At 40.5% G+C, this 17,877-nt stretch overlaps 1 protein-coding gene across 3 annotated transcripts in view; it reads left to right on the forward strand.

The window, feature by feature from the left end:
* Positions 1-17,877, forward strand: part of TNS3 (tensin 3) — a 198,214-nt gene that overhangs the window by 42,482 nt on the left and 137,855 nt on the right. For 2 of the 3 annotated variants that reach the window (XM_058180998.1, XM_058180999.1), the window contains exons 4-8: positions 2,585-2,637; positions 6,209-6,380; positions 13,453-13,503; positions 14,297-14,419; positions 17,178-17,242. In XM_058180998.1, coding sequence (XP_058036981.1) covers positions 6,231-6,380; positions 13,453-13,503; positions 14,297-14,419; positions 17,178-17,242 — 389 coding nt within the window. In that variant the 5' untranslated portion in view covers positions 2,585-2,637; positions 6,209-6,230. Of the gene's footprint in view, positions 1-2,584; positions 2,638-6,208; positions 6,381-13,452; positions 13,504-14,296; positions 14,420-17,177; positions 17,243-17,877 lie in introns of those variants that run through there. The other variant, XM_058181001.1, reaches the window with a different exon arrangement.

A 17,877-nucleotide genomic window follows, 5' to 3' on the forward strand; every position in this document is an offset into this window, starting at 1 on the left:
CCGAGTTTGGGGACTTTTATCGCGTTTGAGTTGGCAAGATGCCAATCGTCCTGGGGCTTGAGGGAAGGACTTCTTCAGTGTGCTGCACTGGAATCTGACAGCTCCCAGGGAGAAGAGCAAGTAGGGATGATGACCGGGTGACTCTCTCCTGACAGCCATCATCGCAAAAGCTGTTTCCCCTCAAGCATCCAGCCCGAAACAATGACTTCCACTTAGTCCGCCTTTGGCCACCAGGGGCATGTCACCCTGTCATCATCTCTACTTATCCTTCTCCCTGCCTGGGAGCAGTCAGGGTCCAGTGTAGCACTCCAAAGGAGAGGTCTTTTCCCTAAGCCGAGCCACAATTGGCAGCTTTCCAGCTCAGTTGTGGATAAAAGTCTCGAACTCAGAACGGTGTGTGGGTGTGTGTAATGATGACTCTTGCTTAGCCTGCTTTTTGCGCAGAATGCTGGAAAATGAGGTGAAGAAATCTTTGAGAAGAAGTGAGGGCTTTGGAAACCAGAGTGGAAGGTTCAGGCTTGTTATGAGTTTTCCAAGGTGAGTTTTCCAGGGTGGGTTGGCCAGAGTGAGATGTTCCACAGTGAGGTGGTGGCAATATGGTGGTGGCACAAGATGGTGGTGGCAAGTTTGCGGCAGAGAGTTGTCCTAGATCCACATCAGTGAACTCAGAAAAGACTAATGGAATAGTTTTGTACATTAATCCATTAATTAACCCTGAAATTATAATTGAATGATAAACATGATAGATACAGGTACTTTGTGGGGGCTGCTGCTACAGAGAAGTTGTCGTATCAGAGTCCAAATAGATAAGATTGTTTAATCAAAGGTACTCAAAACATGCAGATCCTACAAGTTTGAATTAATTGGACAGATACTACTATGGGAGTTGGTAGTTTCTCAAATAACCAGGCTTTATTTTGTGTAGGACTTTTTGAAGAGGTAACGATCAGCACCTTGACTCTCACCCAGAAGCAAATGGGCAATATTTTTCATTTATTTCTTTCCTGGGATGTATGTATGTGTGTATATATGCATGCATGCTTGCTCTATCTATCTATCTATCTATCTATCTATCTATCTATCTATCTATCTATCTATCCATCCATCCATCCAATCATCCATCCATCCAATCATCCATCCATCCATTGAAAGGGCAACTATTCTATTTCTTTTCTATTTCTTTCTACAACATTTTTATGATGAAATATTTAATGATTTTATAAAGGACATAAAACTTCCAGTATGGGTGTTCATTTGTGTGTGAATAATACAATGTTTTGTGATGGAATACTCATACAGTGTACCAATTATCCCGCAAAGTAATTTCTGAAACCTAACATTTTATCCCCCATCCAAATCACATATTCAACACACCTTTAGCAGAACAGATAGTAAACTGCAACCATGTTCAAAATATGCTGTTTCGTGAATTAAATATTCCATTCCCAAAATGGTATGTGTTGCATAAAGTACATATTAATTAAACAATCTGCCCATAGAGACAAACTATGATTTTAATAAAATCTAGGTAAATTTGCTTATCAAAAGAATAATATTATGCTATTATTTATTTAAAATTACACAGCTGTTATGCTTGAAGTAGTATAAGGAACTGGGTATGTCTAGTTTAATAAAAAGAAGGACTAGGGGAGACACGATAGCAGTGTTCCAATATCTCAGGGGTTGCCACAAAGAAGAGGGAGTCGGGCTGTTCTCCAAAGCACCTGAGGGTAGAACAAGAAGCAATGGGTGGAAACTGATCAAAGAAAGAAGCAACTTAGAACTAAGGAGAAATTTCCTGACAGTTAGAACAATTAATAAGTGGAACGACTTGCCTGCAGAAGTTGTGAATGCTCCAACACTGGAATTTTTTAAGAAAATGTTGGATAACCATCTGACTGAGATGGTGTAGGGTTTCCTGCCTGGGCAGGGGGTTGGACTAGAGGGCCTCCAAGGTCCCTTCCAACTCCGTTGTTATATTATTAGTTTTAAAGAATAAACTTATTTTTTCTGAGTTTGGTTGAAAATAATTCTATTGTTAGATTAATTTTTCTTGGTACATTCTTTATCAAGGCTGGAATAATTTTTGTGATGCAATTAAATTGAAATGTATTTAATCAAACATAGTGACAAGAAGAATAAGAGATAGATTGCAATTTTACAAGCCAATAACATTATTTAAAGAATATCATAATAAAGAAGCTACTTTCATGAAATAGTTTCCATCCGATCAATTGTGATGGCTCTACGTGCAGACAGTTTGTTACTGAGATGACTCTCAGTCCGTTGAAGCTGATCAACTCTGAAATGGTGTAGGGTTTCCTGACTGGGCAGGGGGTTGGACTAGAAGACCTCCAAGGTCCCTTCCAACTCTGTTATTATGAATAATAACTCGGTTAGTCTGAAATTAGATTTCTGAACTATTTTAAAAAGTTACTAAATGTAATTTCAACTGCTGTCAGACATTAACAATAAAATACTTGTTCAAAGCAATAAAAATTGTATTTAAAAGTTATGCAAATAAATTACATAGGATTTCTTATGACAAAAAAATTGTTCATATTTTGCTTATTTTTATTTCCAGGGTTCCAGCAGTTCTTTAAGAAATTCATTTCTCTGTTGTGACAAAATATCTGAGTAAGTCTTTTCTGAATACTTCTTTCTTATTTATAATGCTGGAGAGAAAAAGTTGAAGTACATATTTGACAACACTTGAACATTTGTTAGTGAACATTATACCAAGCTAGCATTCTATGATTTCTATAGCCAGAATTAGAATTTCCTATACTAAGTAGTTTCTGCTGTGATATGTCCTCTAAGAACTGAAAAAAACTATTTAGCAGCTATTGAACTCTGGATATAAGGGGCAGAGTATTAAATATATTTAAAAGAAATGTAATTCACGTAACTTAATAATTCATGTATCTTAATTTTATTTTTATTGTTTTAACTATTTAGTAATGTCTGACTTTTCCTTGCCATGCTGAAAAGCTGGATTGCATCATTTTCACTATGGCAACCATGACCTTAGTATGTCCCTTCCTATTAGCTTCTTCCAGATGTTGACACTGCTCCTCCCACTGCCTGTTTTTGTCTTTCCTGGCTTCACAATGGAAAATTGCATTCAGCTTTAAACTTCATCCTTACTGTCTTTGGCTTTAGCTGCCCTTCGCTGATCAGCTATTTTAATCAGATAGCCACTTGTTTGTTTTCTTTGATTTTATTTATTTATTTATTTATTTATTTATTTATTTATTTATTTATTTATTTATTTATTATTTAAATTTTTATACCGCCCTTCTCCCGAAGGACTCAGGGCGGTTCACAGCCAGATAAGAAATACACAATAATACAATATAAATACAATTAAAATACAATTAAAAAACTTATTAAATTGGCCAAGATTAAAAATTTAAGATAAAAACCCATTAAAAACCCATAAATTTAAAAACTAACCCAGTCCAGCGCAGATGAATAAGTGAGTTTTAAGCTCGCGACGAAAGGTTCGGAGGTCCGGAAGTTGACGGAGTCCTGGGGGGAGTTCGTTCCAGAGGGCGGGAGCCCCCACAGAGAAGGCCCTTCCCCTGGGCGTCGCCAGACGACACTGTCGCGCCGACGGCACCCTGAGGAGTCCCTCTCTGTGAGAGCGCACGGGTCGGTGAGAGGTATTCGGTAGCAGCAGGCGGTCCCGTAAATAGCCCGGCCCTATGCCATGGAGCGCTTTAAAGACGTTCACCAACACAATGGGCATGACACAATCTTTCCAGAAATTCCCATGATGTGACTTTGCCTCTTTTGCCACTGTTCATTTGGGTCTTTCAAATTCTGTGGCTAAAACCTATTCTTAACTTCTATGACATACATAGGTGAGATGTTGTTTACACTGAATTGGGGACATATTACCTTTTTTCACTTTTTCATAGTTTTGAGTTTCAGTTTAGCCACTAATATCTGATGGTCTGAGCTATAGTCAGCATCTGTCTTAACAGATGCAACTGAATGTTTCCATAAAATGAAGTCTATCTAATTTTGAAGTTGTCCATTTGGTGCTGTCCATATATATAAATGTTGCTTATATTGTAACTGTTATGCTGAGATGATTTTCCTGGAAAAATTGCCCAAACTTACCTACTTTTCTTGCAACTTTTCCTTGGCCTACCTTTGTATTGAAATTGCCGATAATATATAAAATACCATTTTTCGGTATTTGCTTAAGAGCACATTGGAACTCACTGTAAAAAAATTCAAAGTCATTTGAGTCAACAGTTGGAGTGCAGAGTTGAAATATGGTGATGTGGTGTGGCTAGATATTAGGTCATCACTCTATGCTTTGTGATTCTCAACACAATCATCCACCTGTTTGCAAGGTGACCTCTTTCATCATGGGCACCCTCAGTTGTTAGGATCCCAAGTCTTTCTTCCAACAACATCATAAAATCCCTAACTACTAAAAGCTAGTCCTTATCTTCTCCAGTAGCTTGCAGGCTACCATCCAGCTTGGAGGATCCACAGTTGATATCCATATCGGGGTCATATTGAGCTATTGCCATAATACAATAATAAAATAGAATATTCTTTATTGGCCAAGTGTGATTAGACATACAAGGAATTTGTCTCTGGTGCATAAGCTTTCCATGTACATACAAACAACAAAGTAATCATAAGATACCAATTGTAGAAGGTAATAAAAAAGATGATAAGGATAATAGTAATACAGGCCTACTACATAGTAAATTTCCTTAGGCATAAGACAGTGGGAATTAGGTGTTCAACAGAATAATGGTATGAGAGGAAAAAATTCTCTCTGTCCTGAGGGGAGGAGTAGAAACAGTTTTTGTCCAAGTTGTGAGGGGGTCTGTAGATATTTTCTCAGCCCTCTTGCTGGCTCATGCAATATACAGATCCTCAATGGATGGCAGGCTAGTTGCAGTTGTTTTTTCTGCAGTCCTACTATCCTTTGAAGTCTGTACTTGTCCTGTTTGGTTACTGTACAGTTCACCATTGAATTTCTTAACCCTTCCGATTTATCAAGGCTTGGGACTCACAAATGTTTGATGAATCAACCATATGATTGAGTTAATTTTAATATTACGAATTATTACTGTTTAAAGATGATCAAAAATAGAGATGCAAGTTGTAAGATATAGTGTTACATTATAATATACATTATAAAATACATTATAAAAATAAATCTTCAATAAGACACTATCTCTCTTCCTTTCATCCAATAGCCAATACTCCAGTAGAAAGGCTCAAGATCCACGTGGATCTTGCAGACTTGAACACTAGACCTTATCTAACAAAATAAAATTAAAGGTAGAGAAATTTACAGTTAGACAAGAAAAACAGGACAATCAGTTAAATATGAGCCAGTAGTGTGCGGCAAGAGCCCAAAAACCTGATGCAATCCTAGGTTGCATTATCAGAGGGATAGAATCAATATCTCATAAAATATTGCTTTATAAAGCCTTAGTAAGACCACACTTAGAATATTGCATCCAGTTTTGGATGTCATATTATAAAAAAAGACGTTGAGACTCTAGAAAGAGTTCAGAAAAGAACAACAAGGATGATTAGAGGGCTAGAAGTTAAAACATGTGAAGAATGGTTGCAGAATTGAGTGTCTAGTCTAGTGAAAGGAAAGGCTAGAGGTGACATGATAGCAGTGTTCCAGTATTTGTAGGACTGTCACAAAGAAGAGGGAGGGTCAATCTATTTTCCAAAGCACCAGAAGGTAAGACAAGACACAATGGATGGAAAATAATGAAGGAGAAACGCAACCTAGAACTAAGAAAAAATTTACAATTAACTGGTGGACCAGTTTGCCTTTAGAAGTTGTGGATGCTCCATCACTGGAAGCTTTTAAGAAGAGACCTGAGAGCCACTTATTTGGAGTGGTATAGGTCTCTTGCTTGAGCAGAGGGTTGGACATCCAAATTCCCTTACAACTCTGTTATTCTGTTATTCCCCCCACTACCAGTAAGAACTACTTAAATATTTGTCTCTTATTAAAATACTTTTGTTTAAAGTATTTATATCAACATTGTTTATTCATATTTAAGTCACTTTTTTCAGTTCTCCTTTTAAAAATATTTTCTTTTCCCCCCTCAAAAGCCATATTTTAAGTGTCTTAGTTTACCTTCTATGTAATGCTGTATGACCACTTGCAAATGTTTAAAGTGGCCTTGTTCTATCTTGTTCATCATAGAAGTACAGATTTTGACCTTATTATGGAGGAAAGTTATGAACTGGACCTGACTTACGTTACTGAAAGAATCATTGCAGTATCGTTCCCAGGAAGCTGCTCAGAGGAAATTTACCTAAACAATTTCCAAGATGTAATTGGCATGCTTAAATCCAGACATGGTGGCAACTACATGGTAAGAGGAGATGCAATCTCTGTGATGTCATCTAAACATTTGATTAGATGATATATCTATTGTTATATTTACACTTCTAGATTTTCTTGTTTGTGATGTGTGAAATGATCCCAAAACACAGCATTAGCAGCTTTATATTTTTTGAAATTTTCAACTTTCAAAAGTTGAAAGGGATAGTCTTTAGCAGGGGATCTTTACAGTCTTCTAGTCCCATCTACTCAAGCAGGAGAGCCAGTGGTGGGATTCTACTAGTTCTAGGCGGTACGACCGAACCGTTTGTTAAATTGCTGGCTCGCCCCGTCCCTTGCCCCTCTCCTCCCCACCACTACTTACTGGCTTCGGAGCACACCGAACTATTTGTTAAATTGCTGGCTTGCCTGCCCCTCGCCCCTCCCCTCCCCACCACTACTTACTGGCCTTGCAGCACATCGAACTGAACCATTCGTTAAATTGCTGGCTCGCCTCGCCTCGCCCCTCCCCACCACTACTTATTGGTTTCGGAGCACACCAAACTGTTTGTTAAATTGCTGGCTCACCTGCCCCTCGCCCCTTCCCTCCCCACCACTACTTACTTGAATTAAATTGCTGGATCGCCCACCCCTCGCCCCTCCCCTCCCCACCACTACTTACTGGCCTCGGAGCACACCAAGCCATTTGTTAAATTGCTGGATCGCCCACCCCTCGCCCCTCCCCTCCCCACCACTACTTACTGGCCTCGGAGCACACCAAGCCGTTTGTTAAATTGCTGGCTCGCCTGCCGCTAGTTCCACACTGTACTTTTGCCCCCTTGGTGGATATTTCTGGACCATACTCTTACATGTAGGTCCAGACTTGAACCAGGAAGAACCCAGTTGCTTAGGATCTCTCACTTCTAGGGCTGGTGTTCTGTGAACTCAACTTGTCAGTGATGCAGCCCAAGGCATGCTACTGGCTGAGCGACTGGGGCAGCAGCCGGTTATGGAACTAGACCCTGCCATAACTGTGGGGTCAGTATGGTCATACCATTACTGCCTGAGGCTTGTGCTGGCTGGATAGCCATCTGTGTCATCTGCACCAGGGCTTCATGCACCTTGAGGTTGCAAGTACTCGATCGTGTACTCCAGCAACTCATCTTTCTGGTTTGCCTCACCCTGGATTGTCTCCTCCTCAATCTTCATGCATGGCTCTCTCCAGATGCTTCCTCAGCTCCTGTGTATGAATGTCATCTGGAGAGCTTTTCTTCCCAGTTTCTTTCTTTCTGACCCCCGGTGTTCACTGAGGTCTCAGTTGGTTCCTGCAAGCTTCCACCTCACTTAGCCATTTTGGGAGGTCTACTTTGCTTCACCTCGCCATTCAGGGAGGTCTACTCTGCTCCCCCTCCCCGACTTCAACCCCTTCTGGTCACTCTTGTGAGTGGACATACTTATTATTTATTATGTTTATGGAGACTGGATTTATGAGGTTTTGGATTTATGAGATTGGATTTATGAGGATTTTATGAAATAAAAGTTAAAAGTTAGTTCTCAGCTCCTCTTGTAGCTATTGTTGAAATGAAATTGTTTATACTCCTCAGTTCTCTCTTGTGGCTAGTGTTTAAATGAAACAGTTGGTAAAATGCATAGAGAAAAATGGAGAGAATATACTATGTGTGTGTGTCTGTGTATACATATATGTATATGTGTGTGTGTCTGTGTGTATTATCACAATTAATATAACAGAATAAAACAATAGTAAAGTGTCCTCATTCCTTTACTTTGTCTATTTCATCCACCTTGTTGTATGTTGCCATCATTCTCAAATGTCCCATTGCCTTTCTGCTATTCCTTCTCCCTATCCACCTCTTCTTTTTTTTACTTTTTAAAGTTTGCTTAATTTGATCTGTGCTTTTCCTCCTTTTTCTTCTTTTGATTGTTCTGCACTGGGTTCTGCTCTTTTGGTCTCCTACTTGCTGGTTACTCTGTGCTGACACTGGCCTCTGCATATTCAATCATTGACCATGGCTCCCTTGCACATAGGCCTCCACTCATACCCTCGGTCTCTGCATGCTCACCAGTTGCTACTTGGTCTCTCCTTCATGTCTCTCTGCTTGCTTGCTGGTTGTCAGCTGATGATTGCTGCTTGTTGCTCCTTGTTCTGCTGAAGCCAGTTGGATGCTTGGAGCAGCTAGTTGCTTGTTATTTCTACGCAGCCTTTTCCCACCCTCCTCCTTTCTGCTTCGCTTGTCCTTCCTTGCCTTTTGATCGTTCTTCCTGCTTTTCTCCTTCCCTTACTTCTTAAACTCCTCATCCTGGTCATACTTCTCCTCTTCCTTCTTAAATTTTCACTTCTTTACAACTTTTGCTTGAGTAGATAAAAAGTCATAATCTACTACGCCTTCCAAATTTGTATTTATAATTTGTTGCTTCAAATGAGAGATTAACTGCTGTTTTATAATCCCAGGTTTAAATATCTAAATAAAGTATTTCATATGTGTTTCTTTTATATGTGTACAAAAAGGAAAAAAATGTACTATATGTAGTACTGAAAATAAGGTTTCATATTAAGTTTTCTGTGTATGAGAAAAATATATTAATGAGACATGAAATTGAACATCTCCAAATTCAAAAATACTTGGAAATAAACTTCACTGATATCAAACCTGAAACCTGTTAAGTTCGGGCAATGAAGAGGCAAGAGACGATACAAGTGGCAACAGCTCTTTGGTTAATTGTGGTCCCAGCAAAAGCCAACAGGCAAAAACCCCTCTTTAAATAGTATTTTGGCTGAGGCATCAGCCAATCAGCAACGTGCATTTTCCCGCCCAAATTTCCCTCTTAAAATTCAAATACATTACACTCCTCCCCTCTCAGAACACTTTTTACCATATTTACATAGTTTTTGCATAACAATTGCATGTTATTTTTCCACGTAGTCACGCAGGTAGACAGGGTGTCTCCTAACTCTTTCTGACCTGCGCAATTCATTCCCTGGGAGTGAGTCGAGCTGGTCGGAGGGACTGTTTGTTCCTCCCAGCTCCTCCACTGAGCCATCCGGCCCTGGATTATTGGCAGAGTCGTCCCTGCTGTCCTCCGGAGGAGCCGGTTGGCGTCGCTGGATTTCTTCAGACTCAGCTAAGTCCTCCGATTGCCTCGGGTTGAGTTAGCTGTTGGTTCAAATATTGTGTAGTCAGGGTCTGGCTGGTTTCTGGATTGTTTTGTATTCTTTTTCGTAATTGATCTATGTGGCGTCTCCACACTCGGCCGTCCCCCATGTCCACTATATATGACTTTGGGCCCGTCACTCCTACAATTGTTCCCTTTAGCCACGCTGGGCCCTCACTATAGTTATGTGCCCATACTGGGTCACCTGTTGTCATTGTTCTGGTTCTTCCCTTTATGCTTTGGTACCCATCAGGGGAGTATGTTGGGTTTAACCGATCTAGGGGGCACCAGAGTCTCCTACCCATTAATAACTCCGCTGGGCTGCGGCCAGTGGTCACACAGGGGGTTCTATGTTGGACTGCCAGGAAGGTATCAATTTTGGATTGCCAATCTCCTGGGCTAATTCTAGATAGCGCTTCCTTGGCACTGCATACGAAACGTTCTGCAAGTCCGTTCGTCGCCGGGTGGAAAGGTGCCGAGAGGACATGTCGGATGCCCTCTTCTGCCAAGTACCCCTCAAACTGGGTGGCCGTGAACTGTGGGCCGTTATCGGACACTAGAGTGTCGGGCAACCCGTGTGTCACAAATAGATGCCTCAAGACTGTGATTACAGCTTCCGCTGTTGTGGTTTTCATGAGTAAAATTTCTAACCACTTTGAGTAGGCATCTACCACAATTAAGAAGGTTTGCCCATGGAACGGCCCGGCAAAATCTATGTGGATCCTGGACCAAGGACCCTGGGGTTTCTCCCAATCCCTTATGGGGGCTGTTGGGGGTAGTGGCCTTGATTCTTGACATGCTTGGCATTTCCCTACCCGGTCGCTAATGTCTTTATCCATTTGTGGCCACCACACGTAACTTCTCGCTAGGCTTTTCATCCTCACAATCCCCGGGTGGCCCACATGCAATAGTTCCAACACATGCCCTCGTAATTTCTCCGGAATAACCACTCTATCCCCCCATAACAGACAACCCCCTTGTACCGACAGTTCCGAATGCTTTTTTGTAAACTCTTTGAAACGATCCCCGGTGCAGCGAGCCATCCCCTCTGCACCCAACCAATCACAGTTCTTACGACAATGTCTTTGTAAGATGCCCTAGTCACTTCCGTAGATGTGACTGGGCCAGAGTCCAAAAAGTCAATTAACAAGACGGGCGTTCCTGGGGTCGGGTCTTCAATAGTCTCTGGCAACGGGCATCTACTTAAAGCGTCCGCATGTCCCGAGTCCTTGCCCGGTCGGTGAAACAGTTTGTACGAATATGCTGCCAGGAAAATAGTCCAACGGGTCAGCCTGGGTGATAATGCAACCGGTGTTGGACGGTCGCCCGCCAAGAGTCCCAATAAAGGTCTGTGGTCTGTGACTATTTCAAATTGCCGCCCAAACAGGTACTCATGGAATTTTTTAACCCCAGAAACTATAGCCAGGGCTTCCCGGTCCAGTTGGCTATAGTTCCTTTCCGCTGCGGACATCATGCGGGAAAAATATGCGATAGGGGCTTCTGAACCGTTCGGTAACCTGTGGCTGAGGACAGCTCCTACCCCGTAGGGTGATGCATTACAAACTAGTACTAGTGGCAACGTCCCATTGTACTGAACTAGAAGGCTATCGCTGGACAAGAGATTCTTAACGCCTTCAAATGCCTTAGCCTCAACCCTGCCCCAAGTCCAAACAGCTTTTTTCGCTAGCAGTTTATGTAGCGATTCGGCTACCGTTGCCTTATCTTTTAAAAATACCGCATAGAAGTTCACAAGCCCCAAAAATGCTTGTAATTCTGTTTTGTTTTTTGGTTGGAGCTCTTCTAATGGCTCGCACTTTGCTCTCCGTTGGGTGGATGCCTTCCTTATCTATCCGGTAACCCAAGAATTCTACAGATTCAACTCCTATCTGGTATTTGTTGAGTTTAACCTTAAGCCCCACAGACCTAAAAATGCCCCAAACCTTCCACAATTTGACCCCTAATTCTTCCAAGTTTTCTGCTGATACCAGTACATCGTCAAAATATGGAACTACTCCCGGTAGACCTTGTAGGAGTCGTTCCATTAGGTTTTGGAATAACCCGGGGGCTACACTAACTCTGAAATGAAGTCGAGTGCATTTAAAAGCGCCCCGATTGTGACAATCGTTTGCACTTCGGCCGTTCCGTTGTCGACCGTTGATTGGCCGGTTTGAATCTTTGGCGGGAAGGTTGGGAGGCTCGACAGGCCTGAGCTATGTGTCCTTTCTTTTCACACCGCCGACAAATCGCATCTTTGAACCTGCAATTCTGTCGTTGGTGTTGGCCTCCACAACTCACGCACTCGTCCCGGTCGCCTCTCTCCGATCTCCCGGTGTGGAAAACCTCTTCCTCTTCCTCACTGTCCGATTCGGCCTGGATTTCTTCGCTGTGGACTGGCATTGCTTTCGCTGCGGCATTCGCCGTGTTTGGCTTTTGTAAGGTTTCCGCCGCTTTGGTGGACATCTCGTGTGCCCTGGCCTCATCCAGGGCTATCGCCAGGGTTAGGTTGCTTTTCGACAGCAGCCACCTCTGTAGTCGGATGTCCCTGACCCTACAAATGAGTTGTTCTAATAAAGAGTCCTCCAAGTCTCTATACTCACAGTGGTTTGTGGCTTTCCTTAATGCGGCCATGTACACGCTTATCGATTTGCCCTCTCGCTGAACTCTTTGCCTCAACTCGAACTGTTGTACAAACTTCGATGGCACCGGCGTGTAGTGTGCTCGTAGCGTTGTCTGTAGCGTTTGCCATGGCACCGACTGTACCGGCGTTGGTTCCGACAGCGATTCAGCGGTGTCGAAGACTTCTGGCCCACAGTGGCTCAGGAAGTAAGCGCGCTTCCGATTATCCGATACTCCTTGCAGTTCGTTAGCTTCGAGGAAACACTCAAAACGAGCCATGTACGACCCCCATTTCTCCTTGGCTGGGTCGAATGGCGCTGGCGGCGTATAGCTAGACATTGCTATGTATCTGCTCTTGATACTGGCTGGGTTTGAAATTACGTTGCTCCTTCAGCTCTTTTCCTAGTCTCACTGCCTTCAACATCCCACCCTCGTCGCCAATGTTAAGTTCGGGCAATGAAGAGGCAGGAGACGATACAAGTGACAACAGCTCTTTGGTTTATTGTGGTCCCAGCAAAAGCCAACAGGCAAAAACCCCTCTTTAAATAGTATTTTGGCTGAGGCATCAGCCAATCAGCAACGTGCATTTTCCCGCCCAAATTTCCCTCTTAAAATTCAAATACATTACAAAACCTATTTTGTTGAGCATCCAGTTTCTAATAGTCCTTAGCTGCGTGCTTATAGGAAGACCATTTTTTCCCCTGCAAGCTGTTGAGCAGGTTATCTAAGTTTTAGGAGACATGACAATAGCCATTAATAGAGATACCTACCTCGATAGGCCTTGATTACTTTGATTTGAGACAAGAAATGCAAAGATAAGAATGGAAATTATTATATAGAACAAAAGTGATGTTTGTGGAATGGATAATACTTTATATCAGCATTGAAATAAAATAATAATTAGCTCAAATGAAAATGAGAGTAAATTTAAAATGTATTTGTTTCTTCCATTGAAATCAGTGGCCTTAAGAAATGCTTATGTGGAGTTGGATCATGCCTACATAAAAAGAAATCTTGGCAGTCAATTCTGAATTATTCCTCTATGTTTTATCAAAATCAGAAGAAAATAACTTTGAAATAATGCAAATATTCAAACTTGTCATTCTTCTATTATGACACAGGTGTCAAATTCAATCACGTCACATGACGTCACGTGACATATCATGCCATTTTTTGCCTTTACAGAGCTGGAATGGGTGTGGCAGGCCCCCAGTTTGATACCCCTGTGTTATGACATTTGTAGGCCTTTAAAGAACTATCACATCTGCATAACTTGATTAACAAATATATTAGATGCAGTTTTAAATTCATGCTAAAAATATTTTCCTCTGCAACAGGTGCTGAACCTCTCTGAAAGAAGATATGACTTTGCTAAGCTTGACCCAAAGGTATTAACATGTTCTTGTACTAAAGTGCAGAGTTTCTGTTTTGTTTTGTTTTTTTTACATTGTAGGCAGAATTTTTGAGGATGCTTGACCAGACTGTCTCCAGCAAAATTGCCAAGGGGGATACTGTCATTTCAGTTAGCAGGTTTTCACAGGCTGATTTTTAAACAAAAAATACCCGTGAAAATAATTCCTCATTGCTCCTTATTAGATTAGTGGATTATTGTGTAAAGAAATTATATGGTCCAACTATTGATTCCACAATAATTTTGAAATATGTATACTCATTGAACCACACCATTTTTGCTAGGAATCTGAATTATCTCTCAGATTACGTTTTTTTTTCTCAATACACAAAAGCTGTTCTCATTTGCATTAATACTTTTTATATTTAGAGTTTGTAAGGACAACATTAGAGTTGTTATTATTATTTAACAGCTTCTCTGGTAAATCTCATAACTCTATTTGATATTAGACTACCAAGATAGAATTGCTGAATAGCTTAGAAAAATGTTTCTGAGAATCCCATCTGGTAATCAGATGATTAGTGTATATATAAAGGCTTGTATTTGTAATGTTTTTATGGTTTTCATATGGAATTTTGAATAACTTTAAAAAAGTGAAAAGTGATTCTGATGAGTACTTAAAGCACAGCATTTATAAAAGTTATTTGTAGAGAGCAAATAAGGTGGGAAAGACTGTTATGAAATTAAAATATATTCTTTGTATTAATTGTGTAAATGGGCTAAAAAGGTTTGCCTTTATACCCATGTCTAACACTTTTTAATTATTCCAGATTATGGAAGTGGGCTGGCCTGACCTCCATGCCCCATCCCTTAATAAGATATGCAGCATCTGCAAGGCTATGGAATCCTGGTTGAACAGTCACTCTCAGCACATTGTGGTGATCCATTGCCGGGTAATTGCAGTTACAAATCTTTAGTTAACCTACTAAGTTATAATATCATAGCTACGTGTCCTTTGTGGAACTTTGATCCCATATGTTACGGAAAACATATAAAATATTCAGATGCATTGTCTGAAGAAATACATAGGCTATACTTGTGGAAGCTTTTATATTTTTTTAGTAGGCTGAGAAACTGTCAAAGACGTTACAGGGCAGTGTCAGGTATAAATAGTATTTTTGTAAGTGTGAGAAGCCCCTAAACTGGAATATTTGCCACAAATACAAATCTATTCCTTTGAATATAATTTCTTTTTCTCATTTTATATTTTTGACATGCAAAATATCTTTCCTCCCTTCCTTCCTCCCTCCCTTCTAATTTCAGTCTTTTTATATCAATTTGCCAATGTACAATTCTTCCTTCTGTTCTCCTCTCTCTGTTTTATCCCACCCTAAGAATTCTCTCTCTGGATCATTTCCCCCTGTTCCCATAAAACCCTTCCTTCTTATGATTCTATAAAAACCCCAATGCTTCCCACACCTTTCCCAAATTGTTTCTGTATTTTCTCCATCTGCCACACTTATTGAATAGGAGATTCCCGTCTTCTTTTCACCCTTTCCCACGATAGTATTTTTGGGTAGGTAACTAACTTAGGATAGGTATCATATATTTTATGATTTTTTCAGAACCCTATAAAATATCCCCATGTCTGAGGATTCCATATAAGAATGAAACTGGTCAAACTATCTCCTGGTGATCACTGTAAACTCAGTCACAAAGTGATTCTAAGTGGCTTATACAACTAAAACACTAAAAACATCAGTAAAAATAATAAAACAAATTCAGGAAATCTATCTATCTATCTATCTATCTATCTATCTATCTATCTATCTATCTATCTATCTATCTATCTATCTATCTATCTATCCCATCAGGAAAAGTAATTAACACAACAATAACCATCAGGGACCAGATCACTCTATGCCAGGGGTGTCAAACTGGATTTCATTTTTTTAAAATTTACATTTATATCCCGCCCTTCTCTGAAGACTCAGGGCGGCTTACAGTGTGTAAGGCAATAGTCTCATCCTATTTGTATATTTACAAAGTCAACTTATTGCCCCCCCAACAATCTGGGTCCTCATTTTACCTACCTTATGGAAGGCTGAGTCAACCTTGGGCCTGGTGGGACTAGAACCTGCAGTAATTGCAAGCAGCTGTGTTTTAATAACAGGCTATCTTAAAGCCTGAGCCACTCAAGGACCCTTTGAGGGCGGCATCAGGGTTGTGTTTGACCTCGGGGTACAGGGGTGGGTGTGGCCAGGATGGGCATTGCCAGCTCAACATCACTCTTGTTGGGTGGCCCAAGCGCTCTGCCAGAGAAAACAGGCTCCCGAATCTTGTTTTTGGCTGCCATGGCCTCTTGCAACCCTCTGCCAGTAAAAACGGAGTTCAGGAGGGCAGTGTATGGCCCTCCTGAGCTCCGTTTTCACTGGCAGAGGGTTTCAGAAGGGAGTCCGTGGCAGCCGAAAATGGAGCCTGGGAGCCCGTTTTCGCTGGCAGAAGCACCGTGGGTTGTTTCCATGGTGGCCCCGTGGGCCAGATCTAAGTACGCTGTGGGCCGGCTCTGGCCCCTGGGCCTTGAGTTTGACACCCCTGCTCTATGCTGTACTTATCATATAGGCCCTATTGAAAGAGCTAGGAACTTAATGGAAGCCCAACTGAATTAGTATAATAAGTTTAAAAAAAAAGGTAAATTAACACATCACTCTTATTTTTAAAACAAGTTGGAGAAGACACATTAGAAGCAGGGAATTCTAGAGCACAAAAGTCACAACTAAGAACTTCTTCCCTTTAATAATTTTTGGGCTGTCACCCATAACAATTGCATATTAATAGCAAATAATAGATCCCAAGATACATTGCATGAAGACATTAATTCCTTTAAGAGGAAGGGCTCTGCATATATAGGAATTCATTTGTAATTTTATTAATGAACTACATTAATATGTGGTATGTAATACCAAGCACTTTGAATTCAATTTGAAAGTTGGGAGTCAAATAGTTTAGAAAGGAGGGGTATTACACAGTCTATTTTGCAACCTTTATTCAGAATACCAGAGGATTAAAGTCATGAACACTGGATTCTAGCTCTGCTCCTTCTATTAACTTTCACCTTAATTTTGAAAGGGGAAAAAAACTAATATAATCCCAAATTGGTTTTGTTAATAACCAGACAGTAGCTTTTAAATGTTATAATTTTCTTTATTTCCTATACAAATAGCTGCAATGCCATTTTACTGATTTATAATCAGCCATAAATTAGCTGTCATATTCGCTGGCTTTCTTCTCTGAGTAATTATGAAACAAGTTAAGACTAGTAGAATTGCTGTTAGTAATTTGTACTGAATGCATGCAGTATGTTTAATAAGAATTCAAAACATTGTGAAAGTAATCATTAAATGCAATCTTGGCTATAAATCATAAGTATCACAAGAAATGTTATGTGTTTATTACGTGCTGGAAACATACATTTTTCAAAATCTTTCAGAGCATACTGTAAGAAATTGCAGAGATGCCTAGACTTGTCCTAGAATAGCTAACAAAATATTATTAACACTATTTAGATTTTTTCCTGTAATTTATAGCTTTGTTATGATACTAAAATGTCATGTAAAATGAAAACAGTGTCTGCAGTTATTAAAAATAGAATAAAGATAAAATATATCCAGTTTAAGAACATAGAAAATATTTATGTTTTATGTTGTACAGGGTGGAAAAGGAAGAATAGGGGTAGTGATCTCATCATACATGCACTTCACAAATGTATCTGCAAGGTAGGATAACAAAACATTTAATGATTATGTGGCTATTTCCTAACTGCTTTCTATCAGAATAAAAAAACAACCTAAAGATAATTAAGTGAAGTATTCTAGCTTTTAGCCATCTCTAGGACAACCATGAATAAAATCCAGAGCTGGCCTATGAGACAAATGAGGGTTTCACATCTTCTTCCTCAATACCTTTCTTTCAATACCACTTTGAAAATATTTATTTATTAGGACAACCTCTGATTTCCTGGCAGCTTCCCTATTGAGTTTCGTTGTAGAAAACTGGTCGGGAGCATTAGAAATATTCCTTCCTTCTCCCTTCACTCCCAGTCATCCTTTCATTCCCTTCCTCTCTCCCTCCCATTCCTGCTGGCTTTTCTATTTACTTTGCTGGTGAGAAGCTTGAAAAATGATGAAGCCAGTCAATAGAAAGTTGCAAATCAAAGGCCAGCATGAAGATAAATGGCTGCTGGTACGTGGGGGAGGGAAGGAGTGGTGTATGGAAGTGTGTGAGTCAAAAATGGTACATAGGGGTGTGAGGAGCTGTGGAGATTGGATGGCATGGCAGGCACACCAAAGATATGCCATGGATCAGGGAGTGAATAGATAGATGGTGTGGGACTGGGAAGGCCCCTAGGTCT

The sequence above is a fragment of the Ahaetulla prasina genome, chromosome 4 (assembly GCF_028640845.1).
Source record: "Ahaetulla prasina isolate Xishuangbanna chromosome 4, ASM2864084v1, whole genome shotgun sequence".
NCBI lineage: Eukaryota > Metazoa > Chordata > Lepidosauria > Squamata > Colubridae > Ahaetulla > Ahaetulla prasina.